Source organism: Strigops habroptila, chromosome 4 (genome assembly GCF_004027225.2).
Source record: "Strigops habroptila isolate Jane chromosome 4, bStrHab1.2.pri, whole genome shotgun sequence".
NCBI lineage: Eukaryota > Metazoa > Chordata > Aves > Psittaciformes > Psittacidae > Strigops > Strigops habroptila.
The window spans coordinates 1,122,610-1,142,964 of NC_046358.1; the positions used below are offsets into that span (position 1 = coordinate 1,122,610).

A 20,355-nucleotide genomic window follows, 5' to 3' on the forward strand; every position below is an offset into this window, starting at 1 on the left:
AGGAGAGAGGAAGGTGATTGCACCCACACCATCCCTTCGTAAATCACAGGCTGGAGCCTGCTCTCATGCCTGCCACCGTTGCCTCTTAATGATAGCTGTGCGTGAGCAGAGAGCCGGGCTTTGTGCAGCAGGCACCTCTAATTAAACCTCTCTGCTCCCTAGGAAGACATTCATGTTTTCCCCTGGGGTGGAAGGGAATGGACTCATCTGTGGCCATTCCCGTGGGTTAATATCTCAAACACTTTCACACAGGGAGGCAGTTTGTCTTGTTTTCACAGTACCTGATGCTCCTGGCGTTGCTTCTGGGTTATGGGATTTTGAAAACTCCTTGAAGAAGGAAGAGGAAAACCATGTATCCAGGTTTACTGGTCAGGTGTGGGTGTTGTTTGCCTGCTCTAAGGTTGGGCAGTAGGAGAAGGCTCCTCAGTTGCTGTACATGACCAGAATGATACTGCAAATTCTCCCTTGCTCATACTCCAGCCCTTAATGTCTGACACAGGCAGGACTTTGTGATGGAGAGTGTGTCCCAGACTGCACCCAAGCAAATCCTCTGATTGGAATTAGATAGACTTCAAGAGGCTTGATCCATGCCCAGATCCACATGAGAAGAGAGTCAGGTCCCTCAGGCTGGCAGGGGAAGGAGCCCTGTACCACCAGGCACCTGCAGGCCAGCATCTCTAGATGATCTCCAGATGGGTTTCGTGCATTGCTGACTCACGTTCATCTTCCCAACACCTGAGAACACCTAAGCTGCAGGAGACATCTGAGCTATGGGAATGGCAGTTTGCCCCACTGAAGTCAAAGGGCTGATTCCCAAACAGTGTGAGTCAGCACCCTCCAGCTGATCCTGCAGAGCTGCAGTAGCTGAAAACCCAAGTCCAGCACCCAGCACATGCTCACTTCAACCAGACACTCCAATGAAGGCAGAGTAGGGTGTGAATAACATGGGGAAAATGTTGGGTTGGATCCCCCCCTTTTTGTGCAATAGAATCATAGCATGGTTTGGGTTGGAAAGGACCATAAGATCATCCAGCTTCAACCCCCTGCCACGGGCAGGGACACCTTCCACTAGAGCAGGTTGCTCTAAGCCCCTGTGTCCAACCTGGCCTTGAACACTGCCAGGGATGGGGCAGCCACAGCTTCTCTGGGCACCCTGTGCCAGCGCCTCAGCACCCTCACAGGGAAGAGCTTCTGCCTTATCTCCAACCTGAACTTCCCCTGTTTTAGTTTAAACCCATCACCCCTTGTCCTATCACTACAGAAGGGGCAGGGTGAGAGTAATCCTGGCATGAACAGCTCTCAGCATTAACTGTAGATCCATAGGACTGTCCAGTTGGATGCTGTGAGTTGTTACTGCTTGAAAATGGAGTTGATAAAGCTTCACCAGCTGAAAAATGAATGCCAGAAGAGCTGCAGCTCAGCGGGCCAAGCTGCTGCACTCAGCTGGGCAGGAGCAGGTTGAGCAGGATAAATGGAGACCAAATGTACCAGAGCTGTGCTCGCTGCGGGGCTCTGCCAGTGTGAGCAGGTAACACCCTAGGTGTGGTGAGGCCACTGCCTCAGCAATCCTCTTGACATGGAAGCACCCTCTTCCCTGTGCTCCTCTGCATCTGCTCTCAGCTTGGAAATGAGGAAGGAAGCTCCCTCATGTGTGATTTAAGTTATGGAACATCCAATACTCCAGCTTGGGAGGCAGTTGAGGTGCTGCTCTCCTCGAGATCTGGGGTACAGCCCGTGGTGTGGAGGCAGTGAAGAGGGAGCAGTTCATTACTAACAGAGCTGGGGGGCATCCCATGATCCTGGCAGCTGGCAAGTGCCCCACGAACAAAAGGAGGTGGCCGAGCTGAGCTGTGGAGCATCTTGCCACAGCCCATTCAGGGTGGCAAGAGTTTACACTTGGCCAAATGCAGTTGGGCAAATTTAGAAATAGGATGAAAAAGGGCAACAAAAGCTCCTAAATCCCACTGCTGGAGGCTGGGAAGCTTTGCAGAGAGGCTCCCCATGTGCCTGTCCTGTTCCTGTCCTCTCCTCTGGGCATCCAGAGCCATGTGTGTGCTCCCAAGCTGGACTTGAGCACTGGGAGAGGGGATGGACCCATGTCCATGCAGCTGCCTGTGGCTCCTCTGAGCCCAAAGGGAGGATGAAGGGAGGAGAGCAGCTCCCGCCCAGTGCCTGCTCAGTGGAAGGAGATGTCGTGCAAGTCTAATCACAGCCTTGGAAGGGAGGGCTGAGGGAGGCTGGAAGAAACAAGCCGAGCAGTCCAAGCCCGCCTGCCACAGCCACATGCAGGCTAGACCAGACAGGTCCCCAGAACATCTGCTCCATCCCTGGCACAAGCCCAGAGACACTCCTGCTCTCTGCTCCTGCCTGCCAAGACCTTGCGAGCGAACGGGCAAAGGTTGGAAGAACCATCTAAAGCAGAGGAGAAGACTGTGGGAGAGCTCTGGGCTGTCACCACCCCACGGTCCCTGTTCTCCCTAGAGCTCAGTGTGTGATGCCAACTCCAACATGATCAGTCCTTGATAAGCCAAGTGCACGTAGCTGCCAGGTCTTGCAGAGGCCATGCTCCACTCCAGCACCACATAGTGACAGGCACTCAGGTCCTCCTGTCTCAGCATCCTGTCCCCTCACAGCTTGAGCTAAAGAGGACTTGGTTGGCTCATGACATCCAGCCCAGCAGTACCCCCACACCAATCTCTTGCCAAGAGGTAGTACCAAGTGATCCCTTGGGATCACTCCTGGTTTCTGCAAACCCAGGTTTGCTGCAGGGACTGATCGTGCTCCTTCCTCCTGGCCCTTGCAGGAGATTGGGGGGGGGGGGGTGTGTGTGCGTGCCAAGACTGTTAAAACATTCCTGCAGTGTAAGATTAGAAAGTGCCATTTCAAGCCTTAGATAAAGCCAGCCTCACACATCCTTCTATTCTACATGGAACAAAGAGCAAAGGGAACATTCCTCTGTTGGGTTTGGAATGATTTCTCATGGGACTGCTCTGAGTGTGGAACTGGCTGTTCATGATGCAGAACCTGCTGGCATCATCCGCACGGGTTAGTGGCTTTACTGGAAGCCCAGACACCAGAGATCAGCCCAGATGAGAGCTGAGCAGGCTACAGAAGCCCAGGGTTTAGTGCTCACATGCAGGGGTAGCTCCACAGCCAGCAGTGATGCTGCTTGAGCCATTCCCAGCCTCTCTCACTCCTGTGATGCTCCTTCCTTGTGCCAGCACAAGGGTTGGGAGTCACGTTCTGGAGCTGATCTGGCTGGAAAATAAACCAGTGAGTTAAGCAAATGTCCATGTGGGGGAATGGGGTTTGAGCCCCATCAGTTCCTGCTCTGGGTTGGAGTGATGCTGCTCACAGCTGCTGGGGATGAGGTGGTGGCCGGGGACAGCAGGAGGGTGAAAGTGCTGAAGCTGCTCCTGGAACCAAGATTAACTTGTCACAGTGGCTAGGAGAGAATCAGGACCATTTGCTTGTCTTTAGCTCAGGTTTCAGAGTGAAAATCAAGTGGGAATGTGAAAGCAGAAAGGAGGGACGACCAGGATAAGGTTGCTGTATCTTGACAGCATCCCTAAGGGTTAACACAAGGAATGTCTCTGGCAGAGTTTGCTGACAGAAGGCTCCAAATGCTACAGTCAGGGACAGCAAGAGGAGTTGCCCAAAGCAAGCAGGCAATGCATGACCCCGTGTGGGTCAGCTGCATTTGTGTCCATCCCCATGGGAATGCCAGGCACTGACCAGGCTCTTCCCCCAGGGTGCTCCTTCCAGCACCAATGCTTCAAGCCAGGTAGCACATCCCAAGTAGTCATCTGTATATTCCTCTTTGTGAGGCTGTAAATGTCTCTGGTGCCCTTTCTCTGGTGGGAGCAGAGCCCTGCAGAGCCCTAAGGACGTGCTGAAGGAGGCACAGGAGACCTCTGTGAGCCCAGTGAGCTGCACATCACTGATGTGCACTTTGTGTCTTAGGAAGGGAGTGAGCTTCCTGCACAGGGTTTTGGGACTAACACCTGATTCTCCTCCCCTCACTGTTCCCTGTCACTGTGCATCTTGTCCTCGGAACCCAAAGACAGAGCAGGGCTATTCCCAGCTGGGCAGGAGAGAGTGGTTAAACATTTTCCGACAAAACATGTTTTGTATCAGCAACGAGCATCATGGTTCTTATGGGGAGACTCTGTGGGAATCCAGGAATCTCAGCATGTTGCAGGTAAAACAAAAAACCGACAGCAAATACCCAGTTGGATGAACTCCCATTTCTGCCTTTCAGAGGTGACTGGGAAGTGATAAATCACCGTTTTCCTTATAGAATTGTATCTACTGTGACATATCCAGAGTGGTTGGTAAAGCATGGATCAGAGCAGCCCTTCTGGGAATTGAAAAGGTTCAGTGAAACATGTTCAGAGGAGGCCCCGGAGCTGCTGCGAGGGCTGGAGCAGCTCTGCTCTGGAGCCAGGCTGAGAGAGCTGGGCTGGGGCAGCCTGGAGAAGAGAAGGCTCCTGAAGGGGAGACCTTAGAGCAGCTCCAGTGCCTAAAGGGGCTCCAGGAAACCTGGAGAGGGGCTTTGGACAAGGGCCTGTAGGGACAGGACAAGGGGAATGGCTTTAACCTGCCAGAGGGGAGATTGAGATGAGCTCTGAGGCAGAAGCTCTTCCCTGTGAGGGTGCTGAGGCGCTGGCACAGGGTGCCCAGAGAAGCTGTGGCTGCCCCATCCCTGGCAGTGTTCAAGGCCAGGTTGGACACAGGGGCTTGGAGCAACCTGCTCTAGTGGAAGGTGTCCCTGCCCGGGGAAGGGGCTGGAGCTGGAGGAGCTTTAAGGTCCCTTCCAACCGAAACTGTTCTAAAACACCAACAGAAAGAAGAAAGCTCAATGACACTACCCTAAACCCACCCAAGTGCTGCTGCCTGCACACTTTGTGCCCATTCCCCCACGCAGCAGCTCCCCTGAGCCACGTGAATGATCCATCCGTGTGGATGCCAGCATGGATATTTATTTCTATTACATGGGCCAGGCCCAGTTCTGGCTCTTCATGCTCCTGCTGCAGCTCCCACACATGTACCTGCATCTCAGGGCAGCCTGGGATGAGAGAAGGGGTGAGGAAACCAAAAGCAGCCCCTCCACAAGACCCTGCTCACTCTGTGCAAGCTAAAGAGAAGATACCAGAGCCCGGAGTGCACGGTGAGGGGCTGAATACACCCTCCAAGGAACACTCCAGAAGCTGGCCTGGTCCCTGCCACGTCTCCAGGAGCACAGTTGCCATCAGCTTAAACTGGTGGCAGCCTGTTTTCCTGCAGTGACCCTCAGAGCTCCCATGTGCCAAGGTTCAGCTCAAAGGAATTGTTCGCAAGTAGCCAAAAATACACAGGCAGGATGTGAGGAGGAAGCACGAAACGGGGTGGGAAGGGATGGCAGCGAGTGCTGCTGTGATTAGGCTAAGGCGGCTGGGAAAGCCTTCAGCATCAAATGTGATGTGATTCAAGAGATGAAGCTCCTCCCTCAAATCTTTGTCTCACCCTCCCAGAATGAGTTTTGCAGCAGGAAATGAGAGTTCTCAAGGCATTCCCTTCCCCAAGCCCAAGCTGCTGGAGGCAGACATGTGGAAAGGGAGGAGAGAGCAGAGTGAAGTAGCTACTCACTGGTGCGGGCAGGGGGAGATGGGCTGCAGCCCTCTCCCTTGCTTTGGGGAAGATACGATGGTGTGACCTTCCTATATAGGGGGATAAGTAGTTCTTGGTTGAGGTTTACTAGTCATGTCTTATGTCTAACCGAGAGACCTCAGGATGATCGTGCTGGAGACAGGCTGAAGCTAAACATGGTCCCAAAGCAGGTCTCAGCCTAATAACAGGCGCTTCTCTGATGGAGAAAAGCTCTTGGCACGCTCAGTGCCCTGCTACATGCCTGAATTCTTGCCAAGTGAGTGAATCAATGTTTCAGGGAGTGACCAAAAATGCCCTTCCTTTAGGAGGAGGTGGTGGAAACATCCCGTCCATCTCAGCACCTCTGTCTCGCTCATGAACCAGGCAGCATGGGGGAGTCATTGACAAGGAAAACTCCCTCCGGCCCCTCCAAGGGCTGGTGAGGGACCAGCCATAGCACCCAGTTGTGTTTCCCTGAAGCATTCCAGCCCTGTTTAGGCTGGCACCAGCCAAGCAAGTGATGCTCAGGTTTAAGTATCATGGTCCTTCTGGGATTAAAGGCCTTTGCTGGGAAGTAATGTGGAAAAGGAAGGCCAGGTTGGACGGGGCTTGGAGCAACCTGCTCTAGTGGAAGGTGTTCCTGCCCGTGGCAGATGGTTAGAAATAGGTGATCTTAAGGTCCTTTCCAACCCAAACCATTCCATGATTCTAAAATGAATCAGGCTGCCAAATTTATCTGTTAGGCTTCATGTAAAAGCAGTACCAAAGTGGGGGTGCTGAGGCCAGCTGAGGGGTGCACAGCATGGACATAAGGTGGAGTCAGGGTGAACTTACACACTAAAACATCAGTTAATGAACAATGAAGCACTTGAGTGATGAGCTCAAAGGAGCTGTGACAGCAAAGGCCAATCTGCCACTGACCTGTATGGTCATTGCTGGCAGTAGGTGAGTGATGGCCACAAGGGGCTAACAGTGACCACCCAGGTATGGTGGCAGTGTAGACCTGGCTGCTGGTGGGTGGACCAGCTCCCTTTAAACCTTCTGGAAGAAGCAGTTTTGCTATGAGTGCTTTGCATACACACACCACCACCTTCCAGGCATGGATGTGACAGCCCTGAGCAACTCAGGGGTTTGTCTTCAAGTCCAACCACAATAAAGAACAGTCAGAGCCTTCACACCACTGTGTGAAGCAGCAGGAACCCAGCAGGGATCCTGATACCTTCTCCATCCCCAGCCACCAGCTCACCCTGCTGTTTCACAACAGCCTTTGAGCCTGGAAAAGCCATAAGAGAAATGAGAAATTCTCTTGCTATACCACAAGGTGCACGTGAAGAACAGCTCTGAGATCCAGCACACATGAGCACAGGGTTTTGGTTACTGCCTGGACACGGGGGTGATTCAATGCCCTCCTTCAGGATGGGCTGGAGCAGAAGAGGGCAGTGCCCCGGGCCGTTATCCATCCCCTGCTCCGGAACATGACACACACACACATGCAGAGTCACTCCCTATTTTTACTGGCCTGAATGTCTGAGCCTTGATTTTTACGCAGAGAAAATAAAAAGGATCCTTTTCATCAACAGAGTCAGTGTCAAATCCTTCCCCCCTCATAAAAACACAGCTGTAACTCCCTTGTGGTGATGCAGTGCCTGTAGTCTAGCACCAGGCTGGGAAAAGGGGATCATTTCTGGGGAGAGGTGTTGAATACAGAGCAGAGAAACCATCAGCACAACCACCACCAGTGCATTTCCTCAGCAAACCCTCTGGGTACCAGGCAAGCTGCACCCATAGGTGGTACCAGCCCTGGCACAGGATGGATGGAGCCCTCCAGCCTTCCCCTTGTGACCTTCTCCCCACAGCTCCCATCCACCACTCACAGGACGAGGGGACAGGCTTTGCTCACAGGTGTGGGCACAAGCGAAAACAGGACAGAGGAAAACTTGTGTGTGGCTGCCCCTCAAATCCTGGGTCAGTTCTGGGCCCCTCACCCCAAGAGAGACATTGAGGGGCTGGAGCGGGGCCAGAGAAGGGCCCCGGAGCTGGTGCAGGGCCTGGAGCACAAGTGTGATGAGGAACGGCTGAGGGACCTGGGGGGGTTCAGTCTGGAGAAGAGAAGGCTCAGGGGGGACCTTCTCGCTCTCTGCAACTGCCTGACAGGAGGATGGAGCCAGGAGGGGGCTGGTCTCTGCTCCCAAGGAACAAGGGATGGGACAAGAGGAAACGGCCTCAAGCTGCACCAGGGCAGGTTTAGGTGGAGATGAGGAACAATTCCTTCCCCAGAGGGTGCTCAGGCATTGGAACAGGCTGCCCAGGGCAGGGCTGGAGCCACCGGCCCTGGGGGTGCTCACACATGGTACGGCCGAGGCCCTCAGTGCCATGGGTTAGTGGTGGCCTTGGCAGTGCTGGGAATAGCTGGACTTGATGATCTTGAAGGTCTTTTCCAACCTGCTTGGTTCTATGATTCCATGATTCTTTTCCCAGGCAGCCTTGGGAACACGTCATGGCTTTTCTTCCTGGGGAGTACAAGTGACTCACGTTACACTTTCTCCCATTGGAGTAGTTTTGAACTGAGCTCTTTTAGTTTAACCCCTTTAATGAGCTTTTATACAAGATACATTCACCCGTCTCCTTCCATCCTTCCAAAAGCATCCATTAATATTTGGCACTATTTCTGGGCCTGTCCTAAACTGCAGCCCAAGTGCAGGTGATGCTCAGTCCCCCTGGCAAGAGACGGGCTCAGCAGCCACACAGCAAGCCCAGACCTGTGCCGTGGCTTTCCTCCACCCGGCTCCCGCAGGAGTCCTCCGGGAGAGAGGAAAAGGGCGAATCCAGGAGCTGTGACTCAGCACAGGGACTCTGCAAACAAGTCTTTCACTTTCAGAGGGGTAGTGGAGTCAGCTGCCAGTTTTTTCCCAAGATCTTGGAGATTGGGCCTATTTAAGCATCTCCCCTGGGTATTTATAGAGCAAGGCACTGTCTGGACTTGCTTTTGGTTGTGTTTCTTGAAGGGAGGTTTCTACCTCCTGGCAGGAATAACAAAGCTCCTCGTTGGGTTCAAGCAGCAGCAGAACCTTCCTCTCCCCAGCCTCTGCGGGCACTGAGAGCCTCCAGCCCTGGACTCCTCACCTGGACCTGAACTAAGGTCTGTTTGCACCTCACCTCCGGGCTGGAAAGAGCCACACACAGCATGTGGGTACGTGTGTGCTGGGGGGACACGGGAGCATTTCCCGGTGCTGTCTGTGGGTGGTTGTTGTATTCCGTGTCAGGACTTTTGTCAGTACAGGCATTTCTGCTCCCTGGTGTCAGCCTGGGTTTCTGAGCCACCGTTTCAGGCCCTGGGAGCTCAGCAGCAAAGCCAGCAGATCCCTCAGCAGATCCAGGGGTCCTCAGCAGGGTTCTTGGGGTCTCCAGGGACTGCTCAAGCCAAACCTGGTGGCTGGACAAGGGCGTGGATGTTACCCTCTTGGTGCTGAGAAGTCAACCTCTGCATTTCCAATGGCAAGGGGTTGGAACTGGATGATCTTCAGGTCCTTTCCAACCCCAACCATTCTATGATTTGCTCAGGAAATACTTTTTAAGCCCAAATTACTGCTTCTGAGGAGGAGGGTGAACAAGGCACAGGCTGTCTGGGGGTATGATCCTCAGTACTGGGTGTAGGTCTTCCCCTGATGCTCTGCAGTATTTGGGCACAGTGCACAAGAAGTGGGGATTCACAGTGGCAGTGGGGGTCCATCAGAGCTGGTGGAAGGGTGGCTGGAGATCTGAGGTGCCTCAGCCTGAAAGAGCTGCTGCTGCTTCTCCTGTGGAGGGTGAAGAGCGCTTGGTTCTTCCCTGCTCAGACCTGTGCCAACCTGTTGGGCTGGGCTGTATTTATTCAGGTGCTTGTCTTCTGGAGAATCTCTGCGATGTGAAACATCCATGGACAGAGCAGGGAGTGTTTCTTCCAGACACTGAGCAGGTTGTACCCACCGCCTGTGACTCGAACTACAGTAACAGGGTACGTGCCATGCACACCCTGAGATGACACACGTGTTCACCCTCACCTCTTCCACAGGGCTTGTGTCTTCCCAACGTGACCTGTAATCTTGGCTGGCTCAGTCACTGTAAGATAACTTGGAAGGGTGCCGTGGGTTGGGGGGAAGGAGGATGCTGCGAGGGCTGGAGCAGCTCTGCTCTGGAGCCAGGCTGAGAGAGCTGGGCTGGGGCAGCCTGGAGAAGAGAAGGCTCCTTAAGAAGAGGCCTTAGAGCAGCTCCAGTGCCTAAAAGGGCTCCAGGAAACCTGGAGAGGGGCTTTGGACAAGGGCCTGTAGGGACAGGCCAAGGGGAATGGCTTTAACCTGCCAAAGGGGAGATTGAGGTGAGCTCTGAGGCAGAAGCTCTTCCCTGTGAGGGTGCTGAGGCGCTGGCACAGGGTGCCCAGAGAAGCTGTGGCTGCCCCATCCCTGGCAGTGTTCAAGGCCAGGTTGGACACAGGGGCTTGGAGCAACCTGCTCTAGTGGAAGGTGTCCCTGCCTGTGGCAGGGGGTTGGAACTGGAGGAGCTTTAAGGTCCCTTCCAAACCATTCCATGGTTCTATGATGTGTCTGGCTGTCAGCTGCTTTGCTCTGGATTTGGGTTTCCCCTCATGCTTTCTGTCTAATCCAAAGATGATTTTCTTTCGGAGGGCATGTTCTTGGTAGAGACCCTCCCAAGGAGGTCTGAGTTTCTTTTGGTGAGCCCCAACAAGCATCCTTACTGGCAGGTTCAGAAAAGCAACTAAAGCAGAGTGGTGGTTTCATCATTAGGAGGCTGGACCAGGCCACAGGAGACCCAGGTGAAGTTCTCTGGTCTGCCCCAGGCTCAGGATCCACCTCAGAAGCACTGTTAGAGATCTAAACTGGACTGTGTGAATTTAGACCTGTTGCTGCCACATGAGGAGCACTGAGCACACATTCCAGTGCCCCACCAACACCCCAGAGCTGGTTTGTTAGTAGATTGATGTGGGATTGTAGCTTCACCTACCTGCCAGGTCCTTCAGTGTGATCATAGGGGGCAGGACAGGTTATGGGAGTTGCAGGATGCTCTTGGGGCCTGTCTGGAGCATGGACAACACAGGACACATCACAGTGTCTGTGCTCCCTTTGCTCTTGCTGGGTACAAGCAGACTTCTCCTTGCAGGACAGTCCATCAAAGAGCTTTCCCCAGTGTGATGTTCCCTCATGCAAGCACTCAGCCCCGCGGACAGACAGTACTTTGTTGTCCTGGGAAGTTAAAGATAACATCATGTGGTCCCAGCTAATGTTTCCAACCAGCGCTTTCTGTTACTTGCTTTGGCTTCTGCTACTGCAGCATTTCTGCCTGACCCATCCAGTGGGGCACGAGCTACATGCACAGACACAGCACCCTCATCTCTGCCTCCCCCCTGCCCCAGGCAGGACCCCCATGAAGTGTTCCCATCACATTTGTTTCACCAGAATCTACTTGGCACAGGGACTCCCCTCACTACATCCTTGAGCACTCCAATGTGCTGCAGAATGAGGCTGTTCCCACCACCACCCTTGGGTTGACCTGACAGGGCATAAGGGACCACTGTGCATGTTGGCATCACTCCAAGGGGTCCAACCTGGCCCCCAACACAGGAAGGATGTGGAGCTGTTGGAGCGAGGCCAGAGGAGGCCCCGGAGCTGCTGCGAGGGCTGGAGCAGCTCTGCTCTGGAGCCAGGCTGAGAGAGCTGGGCTGGGGCAGCCTGGAGAAGAGAAGGCTCCTGAAGGGGAGACCTTAGAGCAGCTCCAGTGCCTAAAGGGGCTCCAGGAGACCTGGAGAGGGGCTTTGGACAAGGGCCTGTAGGGACAGGCCAAGGGGAATGGCTTTAACCTGCCAGAGGGGAGATTGAGATGAGCTCTGAGGCAGAAGCTCTTCCCTGTGAGGGTGCTGAGGCGCTGGCACAGGGTGCCCAGAGAAGCTGTGGCTGCCCCATCCCTGGCAGTGTTCAAGGCCAGGATCTTTAAGGTCTCTTCCAACTCAAACCGCTCTGTGAGTCTATGATTCTATGAACCTGGTCAAGAAACACTTTGCTACAGACATCAAACCTTATTTGACACCTTTTTGTGACACATGGGTTACACCATCTCTATCACTGCCAGGGCTCCAGGTGGGAAAACCTATTTCAACACTACTTTTTGTGGGCATTTTGGAAGTCATGTCTCACGGGGCAGATTTCACTGCGATGACTGATGGGAACAAGGACAAGGTCTGTTGGGAATGGGTTAGAGATGTTAGGAAGAAGTTACTGTTACTCCCAGGTAGCATTTTAGGGGGTTTGCTGTATATTTCTACTGTTGTTGCAGCAAAAGCTGTTGTGTTTGAGTGGCATTTCCCTGCTGCTACAATCATGAATCCTAATGGCCTCTGATACTAACTCACACTAAACTCACACACTCTACCTGATTGCAGTCTTAAAGGTGCTCTTAGCCCATGATGAAGAACACTCACAGACACTAGATGCTGCTCTTGTTATTAACAGTGATGATAATAACCACAGCCCTGATAAGACACTAATATTTCCCCTTTTCAAGTTGCCTACTCTTCACCCAAAGTCCAGCATTTTTCACAAGCCTTTTCCATGTGCCATAAGAGCAAAAATGAATGACCACAGCAGACAAGAGAGAAGTGTACATCATAAAAATAACATCTGACAACAGCACTGGTCAGCCCAAAGGCAGAGCCCTTAGTCCTTCCCCTCCCATCGAGCTTCTCCACCCTTGCAAGCTCGCAGCTCCCTCTTCAAAGAGACTCACACAAGTCAAAACAATGTATGGCCCGCTTCCATTGCTATAAAAGCCCACAAATGCAGCCCAGACAACAATGCCAGGCTCCTGCCACGGCTCCCCGTGTCTTCAGGAGGATATTTGACCTCCAAGGATAATACCAGCCGGAAAATCAGGGAGTGAGACTTCCTTTGCTTTAAAGTACAATAGGACTTCACCCACCTCCATGTCCTTTAGCACTGATTTGTGCTGCCCTCCCTGAGGACCCCTGTTCCAACATGAGCTCTGGCCTGGGCCACTCACAGTGCCAGGCTTTAGCCAGGCTGCCCCCGAAGTCCCCAGCAGAAGCATAATGCTGTCCCCATGGCCAGAATTTGGGCTGCTGGAGCCCCTGTCCCATTAAACCCCACACTCACAGGCAAGGCTTGGGTGACCCATGAAGAAACACTGCCCTGCACCATCAGATGGTCTCCAATTGGATTTGATGGGGCTGAGTGAGAGGCAGCCCCTGCACAGCCTCACATCAAAGAGCACAGTTTGCTTCTCCCTTCCCTTCCTATGCTGATGGGGAAGGAGCAGAAGCAGCCGCACCCTGCAGGGAGATAAGAGGGAGATCAGGAACCCTCTAATGTGGGAAGCGTGAGCCACGGCTCAGTGACAGCGGGGAGAGGACAATGTGTTCAGAGCCTGCAGACTGTCAGAGCTTTTAGGGGTGCCCCACAGGGAGGGGGAAACGTGGAGAGCAGCAGCCACCCGGCCCCAGCCTCATCTCATCTCTCGAGTCTTTTCTTGAGCTACGGCCACAAGTACTCTCAGCCCTTTCTCCATCATCTTACAATCATCAGAGACTGCTTTGGGTTGAAGGGACCTTAAAGCTCCTCCAGTTCCAACCCCCTGCCACAGGCAGGGACACCTTCCACTAGAGCAGGTTGCTCCAAGCCCCTGTGTCCAACCTGGCCTTGAACACTGCCAGGGATGGGGCAGCCACAGCTTCTCCGGGCACCCTGTGCCAGCGCCTCAGCACCCTCACAGGGAAGAGCTTCTGCCTCAGAGCTCATCTCAATCTCCCCTCTGGCAGGTTAAAGCCATTCCCCTTGGCCTGTCCCTACAGGCCCTTGTCCAAAGCCCCTCTCCAGGTTTCCTGGAGCCCCTTTAGGCACTGGAGCTGCTCTAAGGTGTCCCCTTCAGGAGCCTTCTCTTCTCCAGGCTGCCCCAGCCCAGTTCTCTCAGCCTGGCTCCAGAGCAGAGCTGCTCCAGCCCTCGCAGCAGCTCCGGGGCCTCCTCTGGCCTCGCTCCAACAGCTCCACGTCCCTCTTGTGTTGTTGCCCCACAGGTGGATGCAGGAGCTGCAGAGTGCAGCAAAGGGGGAGAATCGCTCCTTCGCTTTCCTCATCTTAAGCCCAGCTGCCTCTCACTTTAACAAAACCATTATAAAGTGTCAGAAGTGTGGCCCCTGGCCCCAGTCTTCCAGCTGGGATTCAATTAATATCAATTAATTTAAAGTGAATTAAAAGCTGTGGCGTGAGGCTCTGTCCTTGTTTAACTTGGCCAGCGTAACACCACCCCCCTCATCTCGATCCCTGCACACTGAACACAGCCCTGGCCCTCAACACAGCAGGTAGGGGTAAGCAAAGGTTAAATAGTGAAAACGGCATGAATAAATAAGAAGGAGCTCAGCAGGGAAGGACCTGCTGCCTTGGCACCACACACAGTGCTCCCAGCTTCATGCAGGCACCCTGGAAGGGAGGACAACCTTCCAACAGCCCTGGGTGACAGGAGAGGGGACACTGGGGTTTACTGTGCTGTAAGTGCCAAGATGAACCAGGGTCACTTGATGGGACATGTCAGAAGGAGCAGTTTATAAGCAGCCCCTCACTTGAAGGTCGATGGTGTTAATGCATTATGGCTTCTGCTGAGCCCAGCAGAAGACCTTTGGAGCATCAGGGACAACACAAGACCCTTCTGCTCTTTGTGTATGGTAGCTGTTCCTCAAGCAGCACATTAGCAAGTCATTATGACACCTGCAAGGTCCAGTGGCCTTTCCACTAGCCCATGTACACAGCAGCTTATCCTGCCTTCCTCTTGGGAGCCCAGTTTATCCTGTCCGTGCTTCCTTATCGGCTATAGAGAGATAAAGAATTGGCTCATTTTATGGCCGGTCTCGCTTCACCCTGCAGCTGAGCAGCAACTTCTGCCGCTGCCACAGGCTCTGCTCCTCTGGCAGCCACACGGGCTTTGACCAGGGTTCCTCTAAAAGCAGGGGGAGATTCCAACACTGTCTCTTGGACAGAGCTCCTGAAGGAGGAGTAACAATCAGGGTGACCTTGGCTGCATCCCAGATTCCTCCTGTTGTGTCACGCTGGGGCCTGGGAGCCAGCTTGGTGCCACTTACCTGCTGGCATCACCTGGATTTCAGTCCATTAAGGACACAGCCCTGGGGCAGTAAGTGAAAGGGAGCCAGGAATGTTCCATTAACATGCAGAAACATTCCCAGCTACGATCCTGAGCCGTGGCACTGAGGTGATTGGATGGTGCAGGGTAAACAGACCGGGGCTGGGTTTATTAGAGCCTGTTCCCTTCTCCGGGTATCTTATGCTAATGCCCACAGAGATCTGGGAGATAGGAACAGTTGGAGGAGTGTAAAAGGAAACCAGCAGACAGCTATTAACAGAGGGAAAATTCACAGGTACCCAAGCTTGGGCCCAGCGACGGGTTTTATTACACTGCCAGGGGCTGGCAGAACACCAAGTTTCTATTCTAACGTGTGTATGAGTTTGTGTCTGTGTGTGCACAGACTTTGGTATCAACCACGAGATGGAAGAGGGAGATTTTAACATAAAAGCTACAAAATCCACGTCAAAGTAATTTCTAACAGTGTCTCGGTGCTGCCACAGGAGTGTTTCTGGGACATAAAGAAGGGTGGAAGCCCCAAATGTGTGGGTCCGCTGTGCACACGCGTGTGGGCAGCAGAGCAGTGCTGTCAGCACGGTACAACAGGCGTGAGCCAAGTGCTTCACCTGCATCTCCACAAACACACCCCTCTGACCAACAGCTTTGTCCAGAGCAGTGAGAAACCCTGTGTCTACCCTCACCTCGGGGTGAAATATGCAGCAAAACACCACAAATGAGTGTTTCCAACTCATCTGGAGGAGGAGTAGAAGCGGCTACATAAGGAATCCAGGGCAGCTCTGCTGACAGAACAACAGGCCCTGCAGCAGAGGCAGCCTTCAGAGAGGAAATCCCAGGTGCTGGGGATGACTCCAAAGTATTCCATAGGGATTACATGTGCTTTAGCCTAAACGCAGTTAAGAAAACCCCATAGCCAAGCATGTTCAAAGGTGCCCTCACAGGAAATCCCACTCAAGACACTGGTAATCTCTTCCTTCAGGCCAACAATGAGTATTTTAAAGCCAAACCATGTTTTAAAGCCACACCTTTGGATTCTGACCACATTCTGGTGAGCAGGGTCTGACCCCAGCCCATGGCAGGAGCCTCCTGAGCTTTTGAAAGAGGATAAAAATACCTGAAGGCTTTGTCTTGGCTTTGCTTCCAGTCCCGCACTGGAGCAGAGGTGAATATCTCGGCTGCCAATACAAAGCGTCCCTGAGGTTTGGTTGTACCTTGGTTTATACCTTGTTTTCCCTTTACCTTCTTTCCCCTCCTTGCAGATCTGCTCTCAGAGCAGTGCCTGGATCCCTCTCACATCTTCTCTCATGTTATTTCTAATGCTCATCTGAAAGAGGAGGGCAATAACCTGCCTGTTTCTCACCAAGCACTGAGCCATCCCAGGAAACTCTTCTCCATCCTCACGCTGCCAGTGGAGCAGCATCCACAGTTATCCCACTATTTCCTATATGGCAATACCCTGGGAAGGACACTTTAACTGGTCTAGGGCTTGAAATTGCTACATAATGAAAGATAATGGCACTACAGGCATGGAAAGTGACTCAGGACACTTACAGCACACGGCCACAGGGATCCGTGTGTGTGTTAATGGCCTCTGAGAGGCCATAAAAGAAAAGGCCACATCCATCCATCCATCCCTCCCTCCCTGCCGGACTGGCAGGGCTGCTTCACTCGGAAAAGACATGCTGGAATACCACAAAGTTGGGATGTGCCTGGAATGGATGGGCAAGAGGGGAGAGGTGGGCATAGGTTTGGGAAAGGCGTCCTGGTCAGAGCTGTGAGAGGTGTCTGAGCCACAGGGCAGACCAAGGAAGCCCCATGGTGCTCACCTCACTGCCTGGAGCCCCCAGATGAAGGTGGGAAGGGCACAGGCACATGGATATATCATCTGATGGTGTGTTTTCTAACACTAACGCTGTCTCTTCTGCTTCTGCTGCAGTTGCCTGTCCTGCGAAGCGACATGAGTCTCAAGGGATCCCTCAGCAGCAACCCTGGCTCATCAAAGTAAGGATCTCATGGTGGGCTTCCTCCCTCTCATAGCTGGCACCACCACTCCTTCCTACCAAACAGAGGGATGCTCCCAGTGCTCCCATTGCCCCCCAAGTCCCTGGTGCTTGTTTCACCCTTCCTGGGTACCTCACAAGCTGTGCCTATAGCCAGAATCACTGCCTCACAGGTCCTACACGCTGGTAGTGCCATATTAGGTGGAGAGAAGAGAGGGACACCAGGAGTCTCCACCTGCAGCTTAGGGGCTACAGCAGCTTCCCAATGGAGCCAGAGCCAGCAGCTCTCCCTCCCTCCTGCACACTCCTGGTCCCAGGGTGTAGGGGTGTGAGCACCATGAGCCTGCCCTCAAGGGGACATGGTGACAAAGCAGAGAGTGCCACTGGCCACCCCCTGGCTCAGTGCACCCTGCAGGACAGCCCCACCACAGCGCCTGAAACCTCGAGGTCCTGCTTCGATCCTCTCCTGCCAGACGTGAGCTGGGGAAAACACTGTTCCTTCCTGGCTGTGCACTCCTGGGCACAACCCAGCATGGGGGGGGGTGGCCCTACAGGGAATATAAGCCATGCTTGGAGACCTGACACGCCAAAACTCAAGTGTTTGCACACAGTTATGGCTTTAACCTGCCAGAGGGGAGATTGAGATGAGCTCTTAGGCAGAAGCTCTTCCCTGTGAGGGTGCTGAGGCGCTGGCACAGACTTTTCCCAGAGAAGCTGTGGCTGCCCCATCCCTGGCAGTGTTCAAGGCCAGGTTGGACACAGGGGCTTGGAGCAACCTGCTCTAGTGGAAGGTGTCCCTGCCCGTGGCAGGGGGATGGAACTGGAGGAGCTTTAAGGTCCCTTCCAACACAAACCATTCCATGGTTCTATGAATTAGTCCATCCACATTTTTACATGGGACATTCTATATCTGAGCCCCTGCCTTCAAGGAGTGCCTCTCAAAAAGGTCCATAACAAGGGGTCTTAATTCTGACCCTTACGCTGCTGCAGGTTCAGGTACAATGTGGAGGGGTCTCCATTTACCTGCGCTGCCCCCTGTAAGAACCCTGCTTACCACCCACCGGGAGTCACCGTCCCTAAAACAGCCCCTCCAGAAGCAACGTCCTTCCAGGGGACACGGTGTGAAGGTAACTCTAGTGGGGACAGGCCCTGATGGGCTCCTCTGTCTCCTGTTTCCAGCTGCTGGGTTCAGTGACGTGCCGTGGTGTGGATATCAGCTAGGGTTGCAGAGGGAGCTGCTGGCACAGGCAGACAAGCAAATGCTTTGCCTGGTAATTTGGAGTCATAGAATGGTTTGTGTTGGAAGGGACCTTAAAGCTCATCCAGTTCCAACCCCCTGGCACGGGTAGGGACACCTTCCACTAGAGCAGGTTGCTCCAAGCCCCTGTGTCCAACCTGGCCTTGAACACTTACTATCATACCATGTGTGACAGACGTGATGAGGAGGGCAGGACTGCTCCCGCTCAGGACAGCAGCAGAGCTGACAAAGTGTGAGCTTCAGTGTGAGAGGAGATGTTGAAAAGATCCAGGAGCTGATGGTTTCTTTGTACCTTTGTCTTTCACAGTGGCAGCATGGGCAGAGCAGATGGAGCCGCCAAGCTGAGCGCCAAGGACCTGTATGGTAAGTCATGTCCACAAACACATCTAAGGCTTCACTTTGAGCAACCTGCTCTAGTGGAAGGTGTCCCTGCCTGTGGCAGGGGGTTGGAACAGGATGAGATTTAAGGTCCCTCCCAACCCAAACCAGTCTGGGACTCTATGGCAAAAGCACCTCTGGCGATCTGGATGTGGCTGTTGGGAAGTTTTAGGCTGGAATTCAATCAAAGCCACATTATTCCAGCCTTCCATACAGAACAGGCTGGCCTGACATGGCAGCAAGAAGTGCCACCACCTCCCATGCTGGGGCCAGCTGTGCTTTTGTGAGGACAAGCTGTGCAGATCATTGCTTCCCCTCACTCAGATCCTCTCCAGTGTGTTACTGAGATAACCTGATAAAGGCCTAACAAAAGAGAAACTGTCCTCAGCATGTTAATGATTATCCTCTTGTAACTACCCGGTGAACCACAACAACTCCAGTGCCCTTTGGCTCTCTGGAAGCAGAGGGAATTGGTAGGATGGTGCTTGGGCAAAGCCTGTTAGCAGCATTGTTTAGAAACCACCCCAGCTTCAGAGCAGCCAGGGAGGCACTGCTTGTAGAGCTGCAGAGAATATTTAGGTGTCAATACCAGTTAGTCCTGATCTTAGCAGGTCCCTTAATGTATCCCAGGTGAAAACTTGGCCTGGGGGGTGGGCAGAGCAAGCAGAAAGTTGTCACCTCCCTCAGACAGTGCTTGGATAAGAAGATGGGGGAACATCAGCAGCTTTTGGGGTCTCTGAGCCTGCAGACTCTCCCACCTCAGAGCTGTCGATGTACTTGGTTGATGGTTTCAATGTACAAACCGTCTGCCTTGTTGCAGAGCTGATATGTGATCAGAAATCTCCCTTTGCAGCCCCAAAGTGAGGGTGGTTTGTCCCTGGGGAGTGACTTTGGTGCTGAAGGGGTTTGGCTGGAGGTTTGTCAGTGTGGAGCAGCCTGGAGCGGTGTCCCACAGTGACTTACAGTGCCCGGGGACAAGTGGTTGCTGGTGGGAAGGTGGAGGCTGTGCTTGGTGGATGAAGTGTTAAAGTCATTGATAACTCTGATTAGCTGCAAAGAAGTGAAACAAGGGAGTAAAGGTAGAACAGAAACCTGCTGTTACTGGCTGAGACTCTTTGGGACCTGGATGGTGCATGATGGGCAAGTGCCAAGTGGGTCTTTGAACTGTGTTAGTCACTTGCCTGGAGATGAAAGGACACAGGATAAGCCTGGAAAGAGGCAAAAGGATGAGGCATGGAAATGTTAGGGTGCTGCTCCACTCTGCACACTGCTAGTTCAGAGTTGCTCCTACCACCTCTAATGGCATCATTCCTTTTGCTGTGCACCAAAAGCTCCTGTAGATGTGATTAGGGCAGAAAGATCCCTGTAAGGTGAACAGAGCCCTACAGAGATGTGTAGAAATGAATCAGAGACCCAACAACTGCAGTGGAAGCACAGCACAGAGGCAGGTTTGCACCCAAGAGCGGAGGCACCCATGGCTTGGAGCTGTCAGGGTCTCAGGGTGGGATCTAATGGTCATCATGAGCAAGGACCAGCCCGCAGTGCCTCCTGCACCACAAAAGCCAGGGAAGGGAAAGGCTGAGACTGCCTTTAAAACAAACACAGTTTCTCTTATAAGCCATTGTCATAGTGAGTTACATGTTTTACAGGGGTTTTTTTGCATAGACACACCCCAAAAGTAAATTTCACCAGGGATGGACCTCTCCGACCAAATTCCAGCAAACCAGTCCTCAAGAGGAGTAAATCAACTGCCCATTAGTTCCCTGCAGCAATCTGAGGCCTGCAGTGATTTAGGCTGGATATAAGGCCCAAACCACTCTGGGATGCTCTGATTTACTGCACACATCAGTGGCTCTTGGCCAGCTCAGCCCAGCACCACACGAGCACATCCTGTGCATCCTGAGGGCTTTTCCTTGGCAGGACTTTAAACCCACTCCT

General features: G+C 53.2%; 1 protein-coding gene across 2 annotated transcripts in view; it reads left to right on the top strand.

Moving 5' to 3' along the window:
* Nucleotides 1-20,355, top strand: part of EPS8L2 (EPS8 like 2) — a 64,032-nt gene that overhangs the window by 5,201 nt on the left and 38,476 nt on the right. Inside the window, exons 2-3 of one of the 2 annotated variants that reach the window (XM_030483612.1) lie at nt 16,718-16,782; nt 18,347-18,402. In XM_030483612.1, coding sequence (XP_030339472.1) covers nt 16,739-16,782; nt 18,347-18,402 — 100 coding nt within the window. In that variant the 5' untranslated portion in view covers nt 16,718-16,738. Of the gene's footprint in view, nt 1-16,717; nt 16,783-18,346; nt 18,403-20,355 lie in introns of those variants that run through there. The other variant, XM_030483613.1, reaches the window with a different exon arrangement.